Source organism: Phasianus colchicus, chromosome 5, assembly GCF_987193195.1.
Source record: "Phasianus colchicus chromosome 5, bPhaCol1.hap1.1, whole genome shotgun sequence".
NCBI lineage: Eukaryota > Metazoa > Chordata > Aves > Galliformes > Phasianidae > Phasianus > Phasianus colchicus.
Genome location: NC_143440.1, coordinates 7,166,655 through 7,181,697, shown reverse-complemented (window position 1 = coordinate 7,181,697; position 15,043 = coordinate 7,166,655). Strand labels below are relative to the sequence as shown.

General features: G+C 47.4%; 2 protein-coding genes across 3 annotated transcripts in view; one reads left to right on the top strand and one right to left on the bottom strand.

Moving 5' to 3' along the window:
- PLCB2 (phospholipase C beta 2) overlaps positions 1–2,604 on the bottom strand; it is a 39,814-nt gene extending 37,210 nt beyond the window's left edge. Inside the window, exon 1 of one of the 2 annotated variants that reach the window (XR_016466642.1) lies at positions 1,811–2,604. Coding sequence is in view for 1 of the 2 variants with exons in the window: in XM_031607405.2 (XP_031463265.1) it covers positions 1,811–1,894 (84 nt within the window). In the remaining variant the exon portion in view is untranslated. The remainder of the gene's footprint in view (positions 1–1,810) is intronic. The other variant, XM_031607405.2, reaches the window with a different exon arrangement.
- Positions 2,605–10,565: 7,961 nt separating this feature from the next.
- Positions 10,566–13,004, top strand: INAFM2 (InaF motif containing 2). The gene has a single exon (XM_090140272.1). It carries the CDS (start codon positions 10,913–10,915, stop codon positions 11,312–11,314), a length of 402 nt encoding a protein of 133 aa, XP_089996398.1. The 5' UTR covers positions 10,566–10,912; the 3' UTR covers positions 11,315–13,004.
- Positions 13,005–15,043: the final 2,039 nt, after the last annotated feature.

Below are 15,043 nucleotides of genomic sequence, written 5' to 3'. Positions count from 1 at the left end.
GGACTACCGAGGTTCTGAAAAGTTTTCCAAGCTGGTACTTGAAAGCATCATATAGTAAGACAATCTCCCCAGTTTAACTGGCAGCCTCAGCTTGCCAGATGCTAAGCAAAGCACCACAGAGTTGCTCAAAATGTTGGGAGCTAGCCCAGTAAGACAGGTCAGAACAATCCAGCCCAGCGTGGACCCTACCATGCTCTCCTCTGGAGAAGACATTTACAAATGCAAGGTGTTTTTGCTCTACTCAAGAAATTGTTGGGTACAGTGAAAGCTCCAGTGCAGGCCCAACCTACAGTGCTATAGGAAGCCAAACGGATCTACTTTCATTCCTTTTCCTCAGCTACTGCAGAAAAAGGCCAAACCTGTTAACAACAGCATGGCCAGGTCCCTTCAAAGAGTCAGAAAAAAACTGCAGGCTCTACAACCTCTGAAGAGCTGCTTTCACCTCACCCTCCATCAGCAAACCGACAGGCTGGAGCTTTTTCCACTTTCTTTTGCAGCCTACTATAACTGCAGGAAAGCAAGATAAGATGGAGCAACGTGACCAGCACTTGTGAAGGCTTTCATTATTGTTGGAGATCAAGTTTGTAAACTTAGTAAATAGTTAGGAGAAGCCTTTCCAAGAAATTCAGTCTTGTAAATCTTGAGCAAGAATGCACACAAGACTTGAGTGCACTCACTCCAAACATAAATCCTTAGTGGGTGTTGGGAGTCCAACTCAACACACTTTGGGTTTCAAGGAAACTTGAATATCCCAGAAATTCTCAGGGAAGTACTTAACAGCTTCAAGCTTTTGGATAGTGGCCTCTCCCTGGACTGTGCACAGAAAGTCAATGGCAGTTTAGTCAGACTAGATGACCACTGTGTTCTTTTCAACACAGGCCATTCTATGATTCAATTTCTGAAAGTGTTCAGCTTTTGTTTAGGCAACTTTGGCCTCTGTTATTCTCAGAAACTGACTTCCTGTTCAACCTTAAGGAAGCCACAGGCGCATTCTGCAGGCAATTGGGAAGAATGGAAAGGGAAGGGAAGGTTGCTCTTTCTATCAAAGCTTGGTATCATCTTCCTGCAGAACTAGTGGAATAACTGCACAGTAGTATTCCAACCTGTATTCCTTAGCACTCAGCTGTTCTGTCAGCAGTGCACTGCATTGCCTTCTCATAACTCTGAGCGATTGGACGAGCCCTTCCTATGTGCACGCTCAACAGCACACAGACCAAACTCCAAACAAGATGGATGGGCAGCTGCCATCACCAGATATTAGGGGAAATACTTTCTTGCCTTCTCAGAAAGAGAGATGCAGAACTATTATACTCAAGTTAACCCCTACTTTTCTGCTGATCCATACTCTCTTCCCCTCAAAGGCAAACTCAGCCCACAGACCAGATATTTTGAATACACAAGAGGACATGGAGCTGGAAGGCAGCTTTGCACAGCATGCTCAATGCTCAGCTGCCGTGCGTTTGGTAGCTCACAGAGTAGTCACAAGACAGGACTAGGCTTACTCCCATCAACTCCAGAAGCAGGGCAGTAAGAGGAAGCAAGTTGGAGCCCAATTTCCTCTCATCTGCAAAGCATGGAGAGTCCATGCAATGAGTAAATCCTGCCCTCTGCTCCACAAGATACATCTAAATGCAGTGTACCTCTCAGCCCAGGGAGACTCCCAGCATCGACTGCCTTCCCAAGGACTGGTTTTGCACAGAAAAGCAGCAATCAGTGCCCCATTCCCCATGCACTCCCAGCCTCCCTGCAAACCTGACCAAAACACTGTCACCATGCATACAACCCAGCCAAGCGAAGTCTCAGTACTCACATCGTCCCATTTGATGAAGCGCTCGCCCTTGGACAGATACTCCTTCACCTCTGGGGGCTGCAGAACAGGAGTAAGCACTGACATTGTCCCGTAGATGTGCTCCTCAGCTAACAGAAGCAATAGGAGTCACACAGTTTACTCCTCCTTCATCCCCTCTCCTCTATCTCTGCCTCTCACATGGCAGGGCTCTCTGCCATCACCACTGTTGGCATCAGAGAGCAAACAGCCTCTTATGTCCCAGTCAAATTCAGGAGAGGCAACAACAAGCAGGCGAGGACAGATGAATCTGCATTGTAAATCAACAGCTCTCCAAACAGGCACGAGGTCACCTGGAGGGAAAGCTTGCAACGAGTGGAGATGCCTGCATGGGCACACATGCACGCACTCTGTCCCTCCAGGAGGGATCTGCTCCTCGGAGTTCCGTTGCAAAGCGCACTGTTCAGAGCACTTCCGCAAGGGAACTTCCTTAAATGTTTTCTTTGACAAAGCGCAGGCATTGCCAGCCGACGCTCAAAGCTATTTCAGCAGATGTGGTTACAGAGCAGTGTGGGGTTTGGCTACAGGCAGACTGCCCCCTTCATGCAACGGGGCCAAATATCACACAGACGACTCAGTTTGTGGGGTCCGGCTGAACTTTTTTCCTTTGTCTCATGGGTTTCATCTGAATGCCGACCTCCAAGTGAGACAGAGCAGCAGGGCAGGAGGAAATTTCAGACAGATGAAATGAAACATCCACGAGAGCACCCAGGATCTGCAAAATCATGCTGGGTCTACTGCAGGTTCCCTAGGAACATAGAACGGGGGAGATGCAAATGAGGATTGTACCAGTGAAGCTGCAGGGACGTGACGGAGAGTAGAACAGATGATTAATAACAAACAGTGCAAAGCAGGATCCTGCTCCTGCACATGAAGCAGAGGAACAACACGTGGACAGCAAAGGAGAAAAGGATCTTCTTCTGGCAGAGGTAACCAGGGGAGACAGTGAGATGGGCAAACTCAATTTAAGTCAAAAAGGTACAGCCCCACAACTAATTAGAAGTGGAGATAATTGTGCTGCACTGCTACTATAGGATTTCCATCCTCATGGTAAGATTTAATCCTTCTATGAAAGTCCAGGTGTGGCACTTGCTACTGTTAGTAAAGGCCAAGAGGCTGTAAAAAAATATTCTCTTAGAAGGGCAGATAAAGAACTCGTGCAAAAAGGGAGCCAGCTGCATGGTGAGGTTTCCCCTCTCACCTCCACCTTACCTACATCTGTAAGGCCAATGAAAGGCAGATCAGCTGTCCTTTCCCAGGCTGTCTGAGGGAATCCTAAGCATTCTCAATTGTCAGTGGCAAAAGGGAGGAGAGGTTAACTAGAGGGAGATTAAATGGACCTGTAAGAAGTGCTTCTGCTGTAAAAAAAATAAATAAATCAAAGATGGCAGCAACTGCCAGACAGAATCATGCTGTAGAAACAGAATACTGAGCACATCTCTTTTCTTTCAAGAGTTTATCTGCCTGAGAAAAAGCAAATAAGTGAGCTTTTACACTGCCAGCTACAATTGAGTTTTCTGCATTTACCAGCATACTTAGCAAGACTGGTTGCTCAGTGTCATGGCTGAGAATGGGACATGGGCACGTATCACCTCAAGTCTCATAACCTAAGCTTCTGTGCACGTGTGTCCAAGTTGCACATGCTGGGAATACAGTGGGGTGCTTCAGTCCCACACCAGCATAATCAGGAGCTGCCTGCTTAGACTCTGTTACTCCCAAGCCAAACAGATGACAGTGGCTGCCCAGGTCCCAAAGGCTGAGATGGAGGAGCTCAGGCACACCACCAACAGCATGTGACTTGGCATAAATGTCAGAGAAACAACCCACACACTGCTGAGTGGTTTTGTTCTCTGTTCTTGCAAGCAGCTTAGGAACAGACCATGAGGCCTAAGTATGTATAGAGGAAGGCTACAGTAAGCTGCAGTAAGGAGAGGAAACTGTACCTACTGAGTTGATCCCTTCTGTCACAGCTCCTGGTTCCCGTGGCCATCCTGTATTTACCACAAATTGCTTCACAAGCAACGTCTGCTTTGTGGGGATCTCTGCTTCCCTCCTGAGTTCTCACAGATCTGTGTAATTAACGTGTCATGGTTTTGTGATTTTTGGTTTTCGGTATTCCACATCATAACACCATGTGGGGCACTGGGAGTTGAACTGTTAATGCTCAAGTTCTGGTTACCTGCCCAGAAGAGAAGGAGAACTATGTTCCCCAGGGGACTTTGTAGTCACAGAGAGGAGATAGAACTCCTGGCAAGGTCACCTGATGCTCTTCTTCGTCCGCTCTTCTTCGTCCGCTCTCCTCCCATCTCCCTGCTGCTCATCTCACCTCAGCGATGTGGTGAGGCCTACCCACCTTTCGGACATTCTCTCTCTCATTATATTTGATTTATTAGCTTCAATTTTAATTATATTGTATTACAGTGCGTTATCTTGCATTCTGATAATATATTTAGTAAATTAGTTTGTTTCTCCTCAGATCATCGCCGCTGTTTTCAACTATTTTGGGGTCTCCTGTTCCCTTCTTTCCGGAGGCGTGGATTTTTATGAAATCCCTCCAGCCTGCTCGTCACAGAACTGGGCCAAACCAGCCTGTAAACGGTTGACATAACGGCTGTATCTTCCCAATACTGTCAGCTTTCTCTGAAGAATAAAACAACGAATACAAAAAATATGAAGAAGCAACCAAGCCAGCAGTGTCCTCAGTGGCTGCTTGGCACTGCAGCGATACCTTCCAACACCTCTGGCTGCATAAAGATGGTTACTTCGGCTGCAGCTTGCTTCCTTTTGCATAGCCTCCTTATCTCTCATTTCACACTCCTTGCTGTGTCAGAGCTCATGAAGAGACAGCTGATGGAACAGTGATAGAATAAAACAGTCCTGCCCTCTGCTGAAAGCTCTGATATCAAAGAAGGCAGAAGCAACAGCACTTTGAGCAACGTTTATTTTGACCGCCCTTCACTATTTTTCTCCTGCAAGACCCATCACCCAGTCTGCAGCCATCCCACATTCACTGCACCTCCTTGGCTTTCATCCTTTACCTTCATCCACTGTATATCCCACCAATTACAAGAGTTCTGACGTTGAATGTATTTATTCCTTCCCCTGAACTGCCCTTATCTCCTTTGTCCTACCTATTCAGCTGCCTCTACATCCCACAAAGCACATAGAGAGACGAGATGGCTTGCACCATCCTCTGCTGATTTAACACGGTAAGATTCGTAGATGGTGATTTTAAGTCATGCTATATAGGAACCACCTTGACTGGATGGCTCCTGAGCTCTAGCACATTACTCCTCAATCCCAACCTATTTCCAGCTCACCCACTTCTGAAACCAGTAAGAAATCTTTTCCAGCACTGTTCCATTGAAATTACACTTTGCAATGTGTAATGCTGTCCTCTAGTGAAGAAGCTATGATATTGCACACAGAGCCTTCAGCACTGCCTTCAAAAATCAGTAATGAACTCACAGCTAAGCAAAACTGAATTCCTCTTCTTACCCCCTTTTCCATTTTGTATTTTGAGCCCCAGGAATCCTGAAATCATTAAGAACACCCTTAGGATCACAGCCAATCGACAACACAGACAGTGGGATTGAGCATGCCTTCAGCAAGTATTCTCAGCAAGATGACACCAAGTTGAGTGGTGCAGTAGATACAACAGAAAGAAGGGTAGCCATCCAAAGGGACTCCCAACACAGGAAAGACATGGAGCTTTTAGAGAGGGTTCAGAGGAGGCCATGAAGAAGCTCAGATGGCTAGAGCAACTGTCCTGTGAAGAAAAGCTGAAGGAGCTGAGCTTGTACAGCCTGGAGTAGATGTTACAGTGACATTTTTCACTCAGAGGGTAGTGAGGCACTGAAAGTAGTTGCCCAGAAGTTATGGATGCCCGATCCCCAGAGGTTGGTCATGTGCTTGATACAGTGGTTAGCTGTCCTGTTCACACCAGGGAATTGGAACTAGACGATCTTCAAGGTTCCTTCCAACCCAAATTGTTCTATGACACTACGATGATTCCCCACTCAAAAGTGGAAAAGCTCAACTTCTTCAGACAAACCATGAAAATCAGAGGAAAGAAGCATGGTGAGTTTATGTGGCTGATAAGCGCTGTTCTATTGCTTGAAAAGTGGTGGTTATTTTCAAAATACAGCTCTAAGAATTGTGTTCAGATATTGCATCTGTGTTAGGTGTATACACACGTGTGCCTTCCCTCCTTGCAAAAGGAAGCACTGATTTGTGGCTGTAGATTTCTACACAGACAGCATAGCTTCACTCCTAAAGAGTTGATTTTTAATTTTTTTTTTTTTTTTTAATTTTTTGATGACACAAGGATGGAGCCACTGATGCATCACTGTTCTGAGCTACCAGGACCTTTCTGCTCAGGGCCTCTATCCTGAGCAAAACCAGATCTCACTGTCCCATCTCAAATTCTTACCTACTCACATCCTATAACCTCTGCAGATCACTTTCCAAGTCAATGCAAGACAGTGGGTTGTGCAAACTTCACTTACTACAGCTACATCAGAAGGTGAAGGAAATAAAAGAACATTCCCAGCTTTCCCAACCAAATCTGCTAGTGGACTAATGAGAGAGACAGCACCCTCCCACATAAGACATAATAAACTCTGAAGTGTGACAGAAAAATGCTAGAGGTGAACAAACTTGGATCCCTATAGGTTACAAACAGGAGATGGAACAACAGTGTAAAATAAGGCTTATTTTGTTTAAAAGAGTGGACAGCAGAGTCTCAAAGACTGTTTTGTCAAGGGCACTCAGTGTGACAGAAGGCTAGCCTAGCAAAGTATTTGCCCAAGAACTTCTGCCAAGAAATAAATGGATTTAAACACACCTGTTCTGCCCTTTAAACTTTAGCAGACCTCATCCATCTCTCCCCTCCTCAGCTCACAGATGTCACCAAGGACTCCATAAATAAACTACATCCTTACAACCAATAAAAAGTCTATAATCTACCTGCAAAAGTCACATGCTGGAGGCATAGACTGAAAAAAAGCCAACAAAAACCACCCCCCCAAAACAGAGTCAGAGTTCAAAAAAGGGATTATATAGTGTTGTGGAAGCAAATTACAATTTTTAGTTTTAAACAACCTGGCATAAATGCAGCAACTCAGATGCACACCTCATAGAGCAAGCTGACTGTTTACAGGGTGTCACATTCAAGTGCCTCCTAATGACTGAGCACAAGAAGGAAAGGCAGAAGAGCTGTTAAAACAAGTGCAGAGGAACAGTGGGACTGTGGGAAGCCGTCCTGCCTGCCCTTCATCCCAAGGCAGGATCAGCTGTGATTTATCAGCACTGACAGACATTAGTTCAGAGAGCTTTGGGAGGTCTCCATTAGCATTGGAGGCTCACCAACCTCCCAGGCATCTATCCTAGTGTTCCACTACTCTCAGAAGCAAGGTCTGTACAGAGGTGATATCTTAGGCCAATAATCTTCCCTTAATTAAGTCTTCTCTGTCCTGAAGCAGTAGATACTATTCACTGACTCTGAACATGGACAAATCAATACTATAAGTTTATTTAGCTACAACCTTCAGGGGACCTCATAGAGCAAACAAGCCTCCCACTGCAACAGGTAGCAGCAGAATTCAAGTAATACTGTGCAGTCAAGCGGGTGGAACATCTAATCTTCAACAATCTGTCCTGGTACCTGGGTTTTCAATTGAACATAGGCAGAAGGTGGTAAGCAGCAAGCTCAGAAGTAACCGAGTTTCCTGGAGGACCCTCAGACAAGCAAAGTGAGAAATCAGAGAAGTTTATAGTCAGTCAGACCCAGCAGAGTACAGCGTCTGTGCCATCAAGGGAGAAAGGCTAGATGTCCAAGGGCTACACAGCTCTCTGCTGCTGTGCCAGGGTGCACCATGTGCCTTTAACTCCAATCCCTTTTGTGTTCTTGAGGCAAAAATCTCAGAGAGAATCGATTTACAAGCACTGTGAAATCACACATTCACTGACTTCACAAGCATCTCTGTGCTCTGCCCCCAGAGCTCTATTTCTGCATCACAGGAGACCATTCTAGGCACAGCTTGGTATTTTTGCTGAAATCCAAGGGACAAAGAAAATATCATTATTTCAGCCTGGCTTCCTGGCTCCCATTTGCCTTTAAAGCAATTAATTAGCAAGGAGCTAAGCTTAGGAACAGAAGGCACACACCTAGCAGTTGCCTGCTCTTGAATAAGAAGACCTGGAGAGAAGTTCACACCCATCTGTTCACAGTCAAAAGAAAAGCTTAACTACAGCAAAAACCAACAAGACTTGGTACTTCACCAACATGCGTTGTCTCTCATCTTAATCAGAGCAAAGGCAAAGGGAGCTTGGCAGTGAATTTCTTTAACGTGATGGGAGAATTGCTGTCTTTTAGGAAGGCAAGTCTTCAGCGCAGTCAGGAGGTACACCATAGCCTAAATAAGCAAAGAATAAATGCAATGTGGAGGTGAAGATATTAGTTTCAAGGTAAAATCTAAAGAACTACACAGTTCAACTTTAGGACAACTACACACCTGCAATCACAGAGTGGAAGGAGCAAAAGTGTTTGGAAGGCAAGGAAGAGAAACTCATGCTGAATGATCTATTGCCACATCTGCTAGCCGAAGCAGCTTCAGCTGCTCTGGAATTGAACACATTAAAGTGATACCAAGTGGTTGTGGGTCCCAACCACAGCACACAATGCCTTTGCTGAGGCTGCTTCTACTGCTGCACTGCGCATCCCTGGCAAATTCTGTCTGCCAAGATCTCCACTGATGGAAAAGGAAAGCTATTAGATTGAAAAGCTGAGTTGTGGTGAGCAGAGGGAAAAAAAGAAAAGTAACACCAGTGAAAAAGCCACAATCATTTGGACAGATTTGGAAGGATTTGTTTTCTTCTCAGGAGAGGGGAATCTGATCTTGGAGACACAAGATCAAAGAATACAGCTGTAGCTGCTCATTATTGATGCTTGCCATTTCATTGTTACCTTCTGTGCCTTTGTTTTCTGTATCAGTCTGCTCTCTCTTAAATATCCTTTATCAAAATCAACATACTTTACTTTTACCTAGCAACTCCAACTCTATTTTTTGTCTTCCAACTTCTAGCCATGACAAGAGATTTAAAGTTAAACAATAAAGCAACCACATAGTGCCTCCGAGGAGAGGCTTAAAATGCAAAATGATAATATGGACTAAACAGGTATCAAGCAAAAACTGCCAGAGCCTGTAAATGTAATCCTCCCTCCAAAAACTCCAGGATTGAAATTAAGAAAGAATAAAGGGGAAAGGTTTGTGGGAGTTAATTCACCGGCCTTTCATCAGAGGCAATGATAAATTGCATTAGTGGCAACACCAGAGGAGATCAAAGCCAGCCAAAGGGTTTGGAATGAACTGATTTCTACACAGATCAATAGAGAAAGAGCTCTGAACGAATACAGAACAGCTCTGTGCTATAAAGGAACTCTTTGCAGCACTCCATAGCAGGAACACCCAGCCAGAATGAGAGAACCAGCAGTTTAGAGGATAGATTAAGTACAAGCTGAAAATCTAAGAAGCAACATAAGGCATGTTCAATCATACATAGCCAGACATATAGATATATATATATATAGAATCTACAGAACACAACAAGATGCATTTTCATGGCTCAGGAAAGTGGTGTCAGCAGGATGCCATCAGCTCATGTTATTCAGGTGTATGAAATTTGTTTTCAACCAGAGAAATACATCCAGGCGTAATTAATCAGTACAAGAAAGATAAGGGGCCTGTAGAAGAGTTATGATACCTGCGTAAAGAATGTTTCCTAGATACACTGGGTTACAGTGCCATTTCATGAAAATTAAACACTTCAGGAAGGTGGAGCACGCTGTTAGCTGCAGTTTAATAAAGCTTTAATGTTAAACATTAAACATTGCAATAAATATATGTATCTTACTGTAAAACAATAAAAAATGTTAGCTATCAGAAGTGTTACCTTCCGTTAAAAAAAAAAAAAAAGCATTTTGCTTCATAGCTTCTAGAATGCCTTTTATCAGGAACGGAAAGAGGAGAAATGCATGCTGAAGTGTGAATTCCTGCACACCTTATCAGGCTGCCAGCTGCAATTCTTTCATACTACCATGTTCTCACTAAGGCCCACAAGCCCTGAACAGGCAGGGAAATCACTGCTACCCTTACCAGTGCCAAAAATTGTGATTGTGGTCAAGTTATTGCACCTTCTTCCTTCATCCAGAAGCCTTCCTCTGAACTGCAAGTACTATGTTATAAAGCATGGAAGACTTCCCCTTCTCTCCCAATCCATCTTGCTATTAAAAGGGAAAAATGGAACACTGCAACAGACTGAAAACTCAATCACTCACTTCCTCTGAGGTCCTCCTGGTTAACAGCCATTTCTCCAGCTGCCATTGGCCTCTTTTGGAACTGCAGCTCCTTGTTAACAAGGTTTTCACGTGCAACGCATCTGACTGCCTTAAGATTCATGGGAGGTAAACACAATGATGACAAAAGGCTCTATCACAGCCTTCCCCAGAGTAAATATTTCACACTATAAAGAAGAGAGTTCCTGAACACCTCCAGGGATGGTTGCTCCACCACCCCTGGGCAGAAAGACCCTCATCAGTCTTTCTGAGCAGAAATCGTTCCTAATATCCAACCGGAACCTCCTCTTGTACAACTTGAGGCCATTGCCTCTCAGCCTATCGCCGTACCCGGGACAAGAGGCCGACCCCGCCTCGCCACAGCCTTCTGTCACGCAGCAGTAGGGAGCAGCAAGGTCCGCCCCGCGCCTCTTCTCTGCCTCACTGACGGCCTCAGAGCCCCGAGGCGCGCAGGGCGGCGCGCAGCCGCCATCTTGCGCAGGGGCGCGCGCCCCTTCCTCACAGCCGCGCGGCCGAGCGCGCAGGCGCACCCCCTCCTCCCCGCACCGCGCCCGGGCGGTGCCGGCGCTCAGAGGCCGCCCCGCGGCGGAGCGGCGCGGGTAGCGGCTGGAGGCGGCAGCGGCGGCGGCATGTCCTGAGGGGAGCGGCGGCGCGCAGCCCCCGCCACCACGGAGGGGTCGGTGGAGCAGCGGGCCAAGGGCCGGGCCCCCATGAAGGAGAAGGAGGCCGGGGCGGAGCGGGGCAAGCCCGCCACTTACACCGGGGACAAGAAGGCTCGCATGGCGGCCAAGACCAACAAGAAGTGGGTGCGCCTGGCCACCGTGCTGGCCTACGTGCTCTCCGTCTCGCTGGCCGCCATCGTCCTCGCCGTCTACTACAGCCTCATCTGGCAGCCGGTGCGCGGCGGCGGCGGCGGCTCCTCGGCTTCTCCTCCGTCGCTTCCCGGCCCCGCCGCCAACTCCTCCTCGCAGCCCCGCAGCGCTCCGCCGCCGCGCTCCGCCGCCCCGCCGCCCCCCGGCCCCACGCCGCCGCCCGGGGGGAGCCCGGCCGGGACGGGCGGCGCGGAGCTCCCAGCGCCGCGCGGGGCCGGGGAGGGCCGCAGTGCGCCGTGAGGGTGTGGAGGCCCGGGGGCAGCGCCGGACGCTGAGCGGAGGGACGGGCTGTGTGTGACGGCGCTGTGGACTCTCGTCGCTGTGGGCTTCCGTGGCTTCGTTCTTCTCACTCCTCGCCCCCGAACCGCGGCCGGACTGCGCCCATCCGAGGAGCTCGGTGTGCGGGACCGCCTGGGAGCGATGCCGATCCGTAGACTGTAACCCGTTGTTTAAGTCCCGAATTTTGTTTAGCCATGAGCGTAAACTTATTTAAACCATGTGAGAGGTAAATTGACTTGTTTACTATATTAAAATATTTTCCCAGTATGAAAGCCTCTGTAATACGGCACGTTCTCTTTGCGATGGGGTGGGGGGCTGGAAGAGCTCTGAGTACGGAACTGCTTTCTTTGCTCTGTGATCGGCTGTTTACGAGGGTGGATAGTGACGGGGCAAGGGGGAATGGTTTTAAACGGAGACAGGGGAGGTTTAGGTGAGATATTAGGAGAAGTTTTTCACACAGAGGCTGGTGACGCACTGAAACAAGTTGCCCAAGGAGGCTGTGGATGCCCCATCCCTGCAGGCATTCAAGGCCAGGCTGGATGTGGCTCTGGGCAGCCTGGTCTGCTGGTTGGCGACCTGCACATAGCAGGGGGGTTGAAACTACATGATCATTGTGGTCCTCCTCAACCCAGGCCATTCTATGATGTATCGTGATCTTCATTCATTTGTTGTTGGTCCCTGTAGGTGAGACTGTGTGTGCCCATCTCCTGCTGTCGGAGCTGAGCTGAGGTCTGGGCAGGTGGCATGGCATGGCTGCAAGCTGGTGGCCGTCACTCAGACCTTTTGCCCGCTGGGAAGCTGTGTGCCTGTGTCATGCCTGTGCTTTCAGTTGTATGGTGTAACGGTGAGGCTGTACAGTGTCATTGTAAAGTGATGCCTGGAACTGACATTGCTGGGGATGGGAAAGATGCTCTGCTGGCATGTATGAATCACATTAGTCATACATGTCAAATCCACAGCGCTTTTTTTTTCCTACTCTGAAGTTAAGGTGCTGGGGAAATACCAAAAGGTGTGCTTTTGAGCAAAGGCCTGCTTTGGCTGGATGGTTCCACTTGAGCATGTGCTGAAGGCAGAGGACCATCCGCAGAGGGTTTCCTGAAGGAAACGAGCAAAAGGATGGAGTGGTTTGGATGTGATCTTTCACCCTTTTCTAGTTTTCTTCTCCAGCAGAGAAGGCTTTGTGTTGCTACTGTGCAAGAGAAGAAGGCAAGCTGGTGGGAAGGGAAAAGATCATGCTTAGTCATCTCAAACAAAAATGTGTCTGTAAAATTGCCATCTTTCTGCAGGACAGGTGGGGAAAGCCTGAAGCTGCTGCTGGATCGGGTGGCTGCACTGTTACCTTCAGGGCTGCATCTGAGCTCTTCCCCTTTATTTGCTGTAGTGACTGATGGCATCCTGGCAGCAGCACACTGCTCTGCAGCTTTGTCCATGCTGGGTTTAGCCCTGTGTGCAGTGGGTGACTTTGTTCCCTTGTGCCTGCAGCATATCAGTACCTGTTTTGTTTGTAGGACTGCTGTGTGCGTGCAGGAGCTTTAGGTGCTGGTGATGCTGCTGCTCTGTGCTGTTTTTGGTACACATATCTGGTTGTAGAGGGAAGAGCTTCCAAAGGGAGGAATGAGCAAAGCAAAAACAAAGCATGCTCTTTTTTATTTATTTATTTTTTTTCTTGGTGTCAATTGAATCTGTTTTTCAGCTCTGGTACTTAATGCAGAAGGTGTCTCTGGAACAGAGCTCATGTTTAATTTTTAAAACCATCTTTAAAGATAAATAAAAGCTGGGCAGAATGATACAGAGGCTGGGATTGCTCTGGTACTGGCCTGCAGCTCAGAGCTGGCAGGCCTGTGCTGGCTTGGAACAGTACATCCTAAGCACACTGGATGTATGTGGACTCCTGGCATTTTTTCAGTTTAAATACAATTGCTCTCAGAAGGCTAATAGGGCATGACTGTCTAGGGCAGATGGAAGAGAATTGAATTAAATGGGCTGCATGGCCCTCTTCCAACCAGCCGTGTAACAGGGGAGAGATGCCTTGTGTTCAGGAGCTGTAACAGCTTAAAGCTTCTCACCTGTGCATGGTGTTAGTGGCAAAGGATCTTCAGGATAATGGTGCATGCGTATGTTAACTTTTAATAACAAGGGGTACTAGGGGTGTTTTGGGAAGGCAGTTTGACTGCAAGAGGTAATAGCTTGGATTGTCATTCTGGGCTGTGAATTTTTGCGTTGCGTTGCTGTCTTTGCACTGAAGCAATTGTCTGTGTCTTGAATGTGTATTTCTAGTGCCCCAGAGTGGTGCAGTTATCAGTCTTCAGTTTGTTAGCAGTTGCACTGTATCAACCTTTCCCTTCTTGCTCCTGTTAGAGGAGGATCACTTAAGGAGGTATAGAATCGTTACTCTAGCCAGTTAACTGTATCAGGTGAGAGAAGGCACAGGCTTTTGTGCTCTTTCCTAGTTGGGAATCACTAACACTGTGATTTGCTGTGCTATATCCTTGGAACTGCTGCTGAGATCAGTCCCTTGACACACATGCAGTCCTGCAGACCTGTCTGCTTCCAGTGTGTGGAGAGAGCTGTCTGAAAGTTTGGATGGAGATAAGTTAAACATGAGTGAAGTGTTGAATCTGCAGCTGTTTGCTGGAGTGATCTGAGGATGTTAACAGCATCACGTCTGGCTTTTGGACAGTCATGTCAAAGCATGATGGCTCTAAGAATATATCTGGAATAGTGATATCTGTGCTTTTTTTTTTTTTTTTTTTTTTTTCCCACTTGAGCTTTTTATTGATTAAATGTGCTACTGATTCTGGAATGCCATCTTCCCTGCAGCAATTCAAGCCTCCTTATTTTGGGCCCAGATTCCAGACTTGTGCTTCAAGTGCAACATAGTTCTGTACTTGAGTGTCAGAATGCATCATTGTCAAGTGTCAGGAGAAAGTAAATAACATGGTAGCTTAAATTTTCCAATTCCTGGTCACAGTAATTGCTTAAGAGTCCTTGAGAGCAGCCCTGTGGAGAAGGACCTGGGGGTCTTAATAGATGAAAAATTTAACATGAGCCCTTGTGACTCGGAAGGCAAATGGTATCCTGGGCTCCATCAAAAGAGGGATGGCCAGCAGGGACAGGGAGGTGATTGTTCCCCTCTACTCTGCTCTTGTGAGGCCCCATCTGGAATACTGCGTCCAAGTGTGGAGCCCCCAGTACAAAAAAGACAGGGAGCTGTTGGAGAGGGTCCAGAGGAGGGCCATGAAGATGATGAGGGGACTGGAGCACCTCCCCTATGAGGACAGGCTGAGGGAGCTGGGCTTGTTCAGCCTGGAGAAAAGAGGGCTGCGGGGTGACCTCATTGCAGCATTTCAGTACCTAAAGGGAGCCTACAGAGAGGAGGAGAATCAACTCTTTGAAAGGGTAGATAACTGCAGGATAAGGGGAAATGGTTTTAAGTAGAGGGAGGGGAGATTTAGGTTGGACATCAGGGGGAAATTCTTTACAGAGAGAGTGGTGAGGTGCTGGAACAGCTGCCCAGAGAGGTTGTGGATGCCCCATCCCTGGAGGTGTTCAGGGCCAGATTGGATGGGGCCCTGGGCAGCCTGGTCTAGTATTAACTGGTCTAGTATTAAATGGGGAGGTTGGTGGCCCTGCATGTGGCAGGGGGGTTGGAGCTTCCTAATCCTCGAGGTCCCTTCCAACCCTGGCCAT

Bases quoted from the DNA above. Each gene is read 5' to 3' on its own strand.
- INAFM2 (XM_090140272.1), top strand. From the start codon at position 10,913: ATGAAGGAGAAGGAGGCCGGGGCGGAGCGGGGCAAGCCCGCCACTTAC.